At 30.1% G+C, this 11,004-nt stretch overlaps 1 protein-coding gene across 1 annotated transcript; it reads right to left on the bottom strand.

Annotated features, from left to right (window-relative positions):
• Positions 1-2,677: 2,677 nt before the first annotated feature.
• On the bottom strand, positions 2,678-4,913 carry HELRODRAFT_166948 (hypothetical protein; the record flags this gene model as incomplete). Its single annotated transcript, XM_009012111.1, has 3 exons — positions 2,678-2,785; positions 4,192-4,522; positions 4,849-4,913. 3 exons carry the CDS (start codon positions 4,911-4,913, stop codon positions 2,678-2,680), a joined length of 504 nt encoding a protein of 167 aa, XP_009010359.1.
• Positions 4,914-11,004: the final 6,091 nt, after the last annotated feature.

The following is an 11,004-nucleotide window of genomic DNA, read 5'->3' as shown; positions in this document are numbered from 1 at the left end:
GTTCATGGAGGGATTTTTGTTTTGTATGAAAATTGATTCAGCTATTTTGAGCTATTTTCAGCTACTAAATAAAAACAACAATCATTATAATTATAACAACAACAATTACGACAACAGCAATAATTATAACAATGTTATCACCAACAATATTGATGATGTAAAGAACAAACATACCAATAGTGACAACCCTAACAACAACATCAACAACACCAACAACAACAACACCAACAACAGCATCAACAATAACAACAACAACACTGTAGATACCAACGCCACAACCCACAGCGCAAATATCACTTGCAAATGGAACATCATCACAAGAAGCAAGAAGAACCACAGCGATGATAATAATAACGTTAACAATAATAATAATAATGTTTTTAAATATTGTCAAAATAATATTAATAATATGTAGTTAATTAAATAAATTCGCGTTTCTCGGCTGAGCGTTAATATTTACCTTAACAACCATAATATAAACAATCTTGCCATTAAAAAAAAAATTTTTTTTAATTTTAAAAATCGCGTTTTATATTGTTTATAGTTATTAAATTTACTATATTGGTTTTCTGTTTTAATTAAATAATTTATATAAATTAATAATTACTTGTTCCTTTATATCAAATATCTTACATACCTTATATATAATGCACTGAAGATGAGTTATTTATAACTCGAAATAGCTATTTGCAAATTTATTTAATAAAAATTTTTTAAAAAAACAATAAAATGCCTAATTTCTCGGAAATTAATAAATTAAAAAGAAATATGAAAAAGTTGAACAATGTTGAAAGTAGTGATGAATTTTTGAAATGTTGCGTTAACAATACTCTGTTACCAATATATATATATATATATATATATATATATATATATATATATATATATATATGAAGAAAGTATAGTTATATATATATATATTTATGCATATATATATATGTTGTCCTCGTCATTTATTTATTTATTACGTATGTTTATATATAAATAAAATATATGTATCTATATTATCAAGCCGGTCACCACTGCATTAATTATGGTCTTTTAGAACGTCGTAAAAATTTTGAAAGGATGAGATGGCTTTCAATGCTCTGTAAGCATTTGTAGATTACAGTTTGTGTGCATAAGTGAAAATTAGCTTGCTGTTTGAAGGTGAAACTTGGGCTCCTACTGCGATTTGTTCAAATGAGTCGGTAAAAGCAGGGCGGCAAATTTTGAAAAAAAGCATATAAGACAAACCGAGTTTATAAAAAATGGCGTGATAAGAAATATTAGGACATTGAGTATGAAATTGTTTTAATAAGGAGATGAAGATGGTTCAGACGTTTCAAAAAAAAGTGTAAGGTCTTGGATATTTAACAAACAGAAAAACTATAGCAGATAAAAGCAAACTTGGAAAAGTTTAAACTTAGTTCTTTGTTTTTAAGGACAAAAAACAAGTGGTGGAAAAAGTTAGCATGGATAAGAGGAACAAGTGAAGCCACCTCACTTCGTTATCTTCTCGATAGCCGAATGTCTTAAAAAACTGATTATAATGATACATTATTAATAAATAAACACACACGCGCGCGCCAATAACGAGTGTGTGTGTGTGTGGTGTGTGTGTGTGTGTGTGCGCGCGCTACAAATATATATCTGAGTGGAGAGGTATTTAACAGGAATTCATAGGAAATTTGGCGGAAATGATCCGGCGTATTGGTGTGGTTATATTGATACGCTGTTTATTAATAGGAGGTTAGAAGTTAGAAATGCAATTTGACCAATGCAGCATTTGAACAAGTAAATTTGTTAAGAATGATTTTGGCAGTTTTATTTTAAATGATTAAAACAGCAGAATGTTACGCGAAATTGCAGAAATATGAATATTGATATGGAAAGGTAGAACATTTGCTTAAAACCAATTTTGAAAGAATCTAGGTTTTTTACGTTTTATAAAAAAAACTTAAATGTTTTTAAATGTTGAAATTTTAGGTTTTTTACAAAATTTAAAAACAAATTTTATAAATAATTTTTTTTATTTAATTTTTCACGGTTTTTGATAATTTTGAAAAGTTATTTAAATCTAGTGAGAATGAATGCCTTGAATATGAAAGGATGAAAATTGAAACATGACAATGACAGAATATTTTTTTTTTTAATGTTTTATATTAAATTTAAAAATGTGAATTAAATCTAGTGAAAATAAAAGCTCTGTAAATGAAAAATAAAAGTTATAGAAATTGATTACTGAAACATGAAAGTTTATGGAACATAATGTTGCTGAATGGAAATGTAGGGGAAAATAGAGGCAAGGGTAGGACCCAGCGGGATTTTGGCACCAATCAAGTTAGCAGAAAAGATAAAATATCAAGCTTATAAAAATTGGTGTAGACATCTAAAAAGGAATAAAAAAGGAGTAGAGCAAGATTATCAACACAACACACGTTCTGGAAATAAAAGAACTCAATGACAATTTATGGTTAAAACAGTCGATAATGAATTTTGTCTAAATTAGATTGCTAAATTAGTAAATTTTGACCTTTTTATTGTAAACATTGTCTGCGTTGTATAGTAATGCAATTTCAGTCAAGTTGTGGTAACGTTAAGCGGATCGAAATTTTGGGAAGTTGTTTTAGAAAGTTGGTTACTAGATTGGTTGCAAAGTATAAGTTCGAGTAAATTAGATAGGAGGGGACAATTTTTATGATGGACGATTGTTAGCTGGATCATTTTTATTAAATGGTGTTTCTTCAGTTACGTGAATTGGAGCTGTTTTTGCAACGATCGATGACTGCAAGATGAACAAGTTCTGTTTTAAAAAAAGGAATTTATTTTGCAGAAATAAAATTTTTTCTATGATTTTGCTTTGGCTGGCATCAGTAAAACGATAAAAATAATGTAGTAATATTTGTGATAGCTTACATGACCAAAAACAAAAAATGATGATGTCCCTATTGATAAAAATTTTGTTGATGTTTTGCTGTTTTAAGAATCTGAAACAACCAGCTTTACACTTTCTAAACCATTGCAATGTTGTGCAGTATGGCTATAAAAAAAATTTATATTACATTTTTATAAAAATAATAATTTGTTGAATCTTTTTCAAGTGTTTTACTCATTTCAAATCTATATTTATTATTATATAAAAAAAAGTTTTATACGTGATTATGCTTTACAATCCTTCCACACTTTTGAATGAGATAAAAATTTTTGAATGTCTTCTTGGTCGCATAAATTATTGATAACAAAAATTTTGTGCGGGAAGTCTAAACATTATGGAACTGAATGAGTCAAAAACTTCAAACAGCAGAACTTCGCATGTCAAATCATTCCACTAAACGGACATACGTTGCATGCAGATTCATAATTTCTGGAAGAATTGTATTGAAATCGTATTTTTGAATTATGACGTAAAAATAATGATAGATTTTTAAACATTTTTTTATGTTTTGTTGGAGAGATGCATTCTTGGATCTTCCGTGGATCCGCCACTGTTGTCTAATTTTTGGATTGATTAATTATTTCAATAAATTTCTCATTATCACTGATTGCTAATTTTTCTAAAAATTACACTAAAAAACATTTATTAGTAGTTGATAATAGTTGCTAATTATTGTTGTTGTTCCTGTTGGCATGTTTGTAAATTTTTTCAAGTGCAATATTTGCATGCCTCAAGCCGTACAACTTTTAATCCAATTATTTCCTTAGTTTTGTTATTACAATTCATTTTCAAAATCATTTTGTTCATCCATAACGTTCGTACAAATGTTAATTATTAAACAACAACAGTCATAAAACTTTTTCATCGCATGCCCCAGGTTTCCATCCATGAATTCAACTATTACATTCTTACATTTCAGCAATTATATTATTACATTACACGCATAGAGATAAACATTGATACGTCAGAACTATCACTAAAATATGATATTAACAAATTAATATTTTAAAACTTTCATTTTCATGTAATCAACTGTTTCGAAACATTTGTTTCAAAACAATTTAAAATTCAATTAAAAAACAATCATTTAGTTTGAGTAATTGACTGGCTACGAACAGTTGCTTCTTGCCGTGCTCAAAACCAACGCATGACTGCACTCAGCAAACTTAATTTTTGATTATAATGGGGACTTTCCAACAATTATCACCACCATCATCGTCATCATCACCGCCACCACTATTATTCTCACCGCTAGAATTAATATCGCAGCTAACGAGGTTTTGGTTGCTCATTTCATTTGACTTCGTTTCGTATCTGGATGCTTTTGCCGGTTTGTGTGTGGCGCCTGATTCATCATCATTTATAATGTTATCATCATTTCTGGATTGTGTGTTGTTGGCGTTGTTGTTATTAGTGGTGTTGTGTGTAAAATTTCCGTTGTTGGTGCTTTCGGAGTTGCTGCTGTTGTTGATGTCATCGTCTTTGTTGGCGTTCAGGTTGGTGCTGTCACCAAAATGATCGACTTGCTTGATGAACCTGAGGAAGTCTTCAATTAAATTCTCCATAAACTTCGATTTTTTGTTGCTACGGTAGAATTCAGTCAATCTGAACGTTTAATTTTTTTAGATTTATCAAACAAATTTATTACAAATCTTCAAAAAAATTAAATTGAATGGAATGTTTGTTAATAAGCTATGCAATACAAATATTTTAAAAAGTGTTACAACCTAATACATACCAGTTTTAATAGTTACAATATTATTTGAAAAATATCTAGATGTTTGTTTCATTTTTCCAAATTTTGAATCATTACTTAATTAAATAATTTTTAGAGAATTCGCAAACATCATCATCTACACAAATAACCCTATGTCACGTCATTAAACTATCACCATCATTAGAATCATCATAAGCGCAAGTCACCCACCCACCTGCTACAAACAGCAAGAAAAGTCTCAGTGGTGATGAAGAGAAGAAGCAGGTAGATGATGATCATTTGAATGCTACCTGATCGGATTTCTTGAAAAAAATTGTTTTATTCGCAGTTTTGAAATTTGTTAGTCATTGTTTCATTGTTGATATATTCTGTACACTTTTTAATATTGGTTTTTCACAAACATTTTTAACAAAAATCTATTTTTGAGAACGCATTTGAACACAAACAGGGAAAAAATAAAAATTTATTTTCTCTTTCAGGCCGTAAAAATGTTTGCTTAAAAAGTGCAACAATTGATTGAAAAATTTTAAGAAGAGCCAAGAATAGCTCTGAAGCTTTATGTATAATTTATATACGCATTAACTTTTTAAGCCCATCGGAAAATTTGAAGTGCAAAAAACGCTTAAGAATTTACATTCGTGTGCAGTTGTTGAGACGTGGCAAACAAACAAGTGGGCGTTCGTGCGTTGTGCTTCTGTTTGCTTCCACACTCCTTCCATCAGTGTCAAAGCGTCAGTTGTTTATCATGTTTTGCCGTATGTACGCAAGCATCATGCATTTTTTGAATTCTCGATTTGTTTATTTTTCTGCGTTCGGGTTTTTGAACTCTAAAGTAGGTCTGTGCACGTTGTTAGTAACGATATTTTATAAAGAATTAGTAGCATGCGCCAAATTTTTGTTGAATTTCCGCAGCAATTCTTCAGTAACTCATATTATTAATGTTTTATACGCTGGCCATAATATAAGGCACTGCAACTAATATTAATTGCGACACTTTAACCTTCAACAAAATTAAATTTTCCTTCACACGGTATAACATTTTTTATTTTCATCCCCGTTTTTTATGTTTATGTCATATAATGAAAACGATCAAAACTCAAATTGAATGCAATCAAAGATAACACATTCAAGTGTTTTTTATTAACTCAAATAGTAATGTATAACGTGAAGTTTTTTTTTTGCTATTATTATTTCATTTTATTGTCCAAGCTTACGACTCAGTTCGAAAGTTGGAGAGGATGGTAAATTTTGAAAATACGCCGTCCGTACATAAAGATGCAAATTTTCATGATCAGTCACGTATAACGGTGTAAAGTTCGGGTCGAAAAGTCTTATTATGGGATGAAAGTATAAATATTAAAACTTCAGAGTCCAAGACAACTGAAAAAGATAAGAAGGTGGTGCCAGGATAAGATCGGGCGTAGAAATGGAGATGTGTTTGAGGAGGCAATTAAAGAGATAATAAATTGGTGAATGTTATGAGTTTTAGATTTTTAAATGATCGGCTAAAGAAGTTGCAAGCAAAATAAAAAGGTCAAGAGTGAGTGGGCAGGAGGTTATGACGCAAATGATGAACCGATGTACATTTTATCGGAGCATGCTCGTCAAATAATTTGTGATTGAGGCAAATATTGTTGAAGGGAAGGCATCGATGTCGAGATCATAAGAAGGAGCTCATCGAGGACTTGAATTAAGTTTTGTTTCAATGCTGATGAGTTAAGTTGACGATAAGAACGACGACTGTGAGCGACGGTTGGAGGAAACAATGGAGTCTCTGACAACAATATTATTGACGATGTTGCGATCATTGTGTGTGAGGATGAGTTCGAGGATGTTGCATGAGAGTGTGTTGGCGAGTTGTCATATTGAGTTAACTCGAGGCAGTTGATCAATGTTGCGAGTTGTTGGTCGACGTGCATGAGGTGACCTGCGGCGCATGAATGACCCTACATAAATGGAACTGATGATGAAACCATTATGTCCGATGAACTGACTGATAAAAATTGTTGTTAACTGACCAAGTGGTCTGTAAATGGAAGAAATTTGATAAATGTTGATGAATAGGTGACGAATTTGTAGTCATGCTTACTATTTTTTTGTGTTTATGGGATAGTTACTGCCATCAATTGATTATTATAAAAAATTGAAAAGACCCTGTGACGTTTCTCTTGATTGTACCTTGATGAAATTGTGAGGTAGAATATCCTGGGAATAGTAAATTGTTCAAAATAGCGTTGAAATCATCGGAGGGTATCTAGTTTCTTTGATGACGAAGATACGAAATTCCTCATCTAAAACGATATTATTTTGAAGAAACGATTTGTTTACGGCTGACTGCAAATTCAAGAGGCCACATTTCAGGCTCTTCAGACGACGACTTTTGTTGGTTCTACAATTTTACAATATTAGGTTATTGTATACGAAACGAACAGAACCAAGTTTCAAGATGTTGAAAATATTAATGTTGTTGAATGGTGGTAGGAAACTGAAAAGTTCCAAACGAGTCCAATTAGGAGACTTGAGCACAAATATTGAAATAACTGTTTGTTGAAACCAAATTGATATTAAACTGCAAAACTATTACTAAGGTTTACTATTATATGTTATTGGCAAATTAATTTAAAGTGACTATCGGCGACAAGCAAATTAGAAACAAAACGAGATATCGACGCAGAGAACATAAAACCAAAAAAATTGGACAATTTGAACAACAAAAAAGCAATTGAATTTATTAATCTACTCATTAATGATCCAACATTGTAAAGAAACGGCGAGTTTGTGAAGTTGCGTGATGACTGGTGTCCGTCCGAATCTCGAAGACTGTCATCCACCCAGCGCGTATGATACGGCGTTTGCACGTGCAAACAGATGTGTGTATTTGCCTCGTGTCGTGTGGACAGCAGAGCTTTTGTGGCACGAAAGTGTTAATATAGAACTAATATGTAAGCAGTTCCGCTTACTTCAGAGCAGCATGATAAAGAACATAAAAAGATGTGTCGACACATGATAGTTTTTGTTTGAAGAGTCGCTAAAGAAGATAGATATAAAATAAACGATCAAACAAACGAAGATAGATACAATATATAAACAATAAAAAAGGGGAACTTTCACTTCATATAAGCAAAATATTTTATTGAATAAATTTTTATCTGAAAAAAAATCAAAATCCACACAAAAATTGAAAATTATAATAAACCAAAAGACAACGCTGAAACAATAAAACTATTGAGCCAAAATGTCTTCGCTAATGTAATTTACCAAGGCAAACAGCACCTAATGTCATCTGTGGAAGATTGAATGATGAGTTGCAGTTGCTTCGTGATCGCTGCTCCAAAATTGAATTGCTTGAAGTTTTTTATTGTTTTTATAAAAAATAATTACAAATAAAAAGTGTAATGTCATTCATTTAAAAATACTTCACATTAAATTGAAAAAACTTTCAACTTTTTTGTTTAAAATATTTAGTACAAAATATATATCAAATTTAAAATGAAACGCTCTAAAACGTTCAAATTTAATTAATTCTTTCAGCACAAAAATTATGAAATTGAGTGATCCCTTGGACAGCACATTTTTAAATAATGCCACTTAACCACATTTAATATCTCAACCATTGATGTTCGACAAAACCACATTTTAAAAATAGAACATCGTCAACAGAGTTTTTAAAAAAGAATTCTTCATTTAATTATTTGTCAACTTTATTTTTTTTTAATCTTTGCAGTTTTCAAACCGACATCTAAGTCAAATGAATTCTAGATGATATAACGATTTGTAGAGAAACTTATTGATCAAATAAAAGCTTTTGGAAAGTCGATACGAAATCTTACAATGAACGTAAAAAGTGACAAAATCATCTCAAACAATCATAACCTAAAATGTATGTTTTAATTCCTTGATATAAATGAAGAATCTATTGATTAAAAAGTGACTTTAAAAATAAGAATAAAAATAATCTCCCCGCGTGAATAACTACTTGTAGCCAAGTTTCATAGAGATAGTCAATTTTAATAATGTTGAATCGTTTAACATATTGAGATGAAGAGTTTTAAATGTAAATATAAATTGAGTAGCAAAATTGTTTTTTTTGAGTTGAAATTGTCAAATTGATAAAAAGAAATGGTTAGGGTTAGAGTTAAGAAAGGAATAAAAATAACGACAACATTTTTCAAGAAAGATTTTGAAAAGCGAACAAAGTGAGTCCCACATGAGGCCAACAGCCATACAAGTCTATCCAATTTTTAAAAAGATGAAAATATCATGACAAAATTTACCTTAAACAAATGTGTACTTTCAAGCGTTTAATGTGGAAGCTAAAAAGTGCGATAAATAAATAACATTCCAAATTATGAAATCGTACATGTTTTATGTTACCAAGCAGATGGCATTACAATCTCAATGTGTTAAGCGATGTTAGGAAACGTACATGTTCTTTGCCATCATCATGATGATGTTACATCACAACTGACTTCATAAAAAAATCTTTGACGACTTTAAAGCTTCATATCAAAACGAAGGACTACAAGAATGAATGAATTCGATTCATAAACAACGACTCATAAATCATGTTTCAATTTCACACATCTACAGAATCAAATACCAGTCTGTACGAAGCGTTTAACATAGATTAAAGCTGAATCCAGATATGATTATTACTTCTTTTATAGTTCTAATCAATTATGGGTTCATACATCAATTAGCTATGCATATTTGTGGACGTACGTTAGCAGGACTGGATTAAATTATTATTTCAAGCTCCATCATCATTTACAGGAAATAGTGATGCACTGGCTTAAATATTAATCTCTATAAAACTCAATAATTATAAATAAGGACACAACAATGTAGAAGCGCTAGTATTAATATCAGCCATCTATCAAAACCGTCATCTCATTCAATATTGAAGTAAAAATAATGTCTTGTAATTAATTATTCGCTAACTTTAGAATAATCAAGCCATACTTGAGTAACAAAAAATTCATGTAAGCAAAACGCATGATCAATGAAAATTCCGTCTGAATAGAATGCGTTTGAAATTTGTATGAATTAAAATATAAATCAACAAAATATTTAATTATTTCCTAAATTAAATTTATTTTTGGTTTAATTTTTTTACAGTGCTATTGGTTGAAATAAAAGTTCCAAAGGGAAAGGAACAGAAAATAGAGTTACGAGTTGATATTAAGAAAATAAAAATTTTATGTGCACCGGCCCAACTTGTTACGTACACATTGCAAATAATACCATGTTTATTAAAAAATTAAAAATGCTTCTAAATCTGTCGCTAACAAAGAATTCAAATAATTTTTGAATAATTATTATTTACTCTTTTTTGTTACCTGCCAGTCAACTTGAAGTAGTTAAAATTGTTAAATCAATTACAATATCAGCCAGTATAGAATAAAAACATTTGTTAAAATTTTATTGTATGTCATTAATTTCGTTAATGGTAATTTTTGATTCTTGTTAAATTTTTTGTTGTCACGCAAAATTTTTTTTGGATGTCTTAAAATAGTTAGTAAAGAATCCACTCATAAATCTAACTTAGATAGTGAAGTGATGCGGTTTAATTTCAAAAGCTCTTAGAAAATTTTCGAAAGAAGATTATAATTTTTTCTTGGCTTTAATGGCTCATCTCTAGGTTTTGCTTGCTGCAACGCTGCTTTTGCAAAATACGTTTCACTGAAGATGCACTCATGAAGGTTTTTGATAACAATGCTGTATTGTTAATCAGTTGCTTGTTAGTCAGTTGCTTGTTAGTCAGTTGCTTGTTAGTCAACTGCTTGTTAGTCAGCTGCTGTTTACATTTTACAGAGGTTTTTTTATTTGCTTCAACAGGATATTTTAATACTAAATCTTGAAAACTACAGAACTGGAACTATATCTTAAAATGGTTTGTTAGTCATCTAGCGGCAAAATTTCAATATGTGAACTTATATTAACGCTGAAACAAATGAAAGGCGGGTTTCACGTGATTGTATCTTGGGCTTTCAGTCATTCAATATCTTTATTAATGACGTTTTTAATATTACTCATCTCCCAGATGTTACGGTGTATGCGAGTGACACTTGATAACATTTTTGTGGATAAAAATTAACATTAGTTTAAATAATATCAATAATAGGGCTTTTATAAATGAACTCAATTTGAATATTAGAACTAAGTGTAGTAAACAAAATTAATAAATGAAACCACACTTAAAATATGCGACGTTAAATGAAAAAACAGACAAATTTCAATTACTTGGATTCAAAATTAATTTTCGAGAAGTATACTAAAAATTAACAAAAACATTAAAATGATTAATAAAATTCAAAACCAGTTAGTAGATAATACTTCATTCGATACTACTTCAATATGTTTTTATTTA

This window comes from Helobdella robusta (assembly GCF_000326865.2).
Source record: "Helobdella robusta unplaced genomic scaffold HELROscaffold_10, whole genome shotgun sequence".
NCBI classification, from domain to species: Eukaryota; Metazoa; Annelida; class Clitellata; order Rhynchobdellida; family Glossiphoniidae; genus Helobdella; species Helobdella robusta.
Note: the sequence above shows the minus strand (reverse complement) of the source record. Positions and strands in the feature narration are given on the sequence as shown.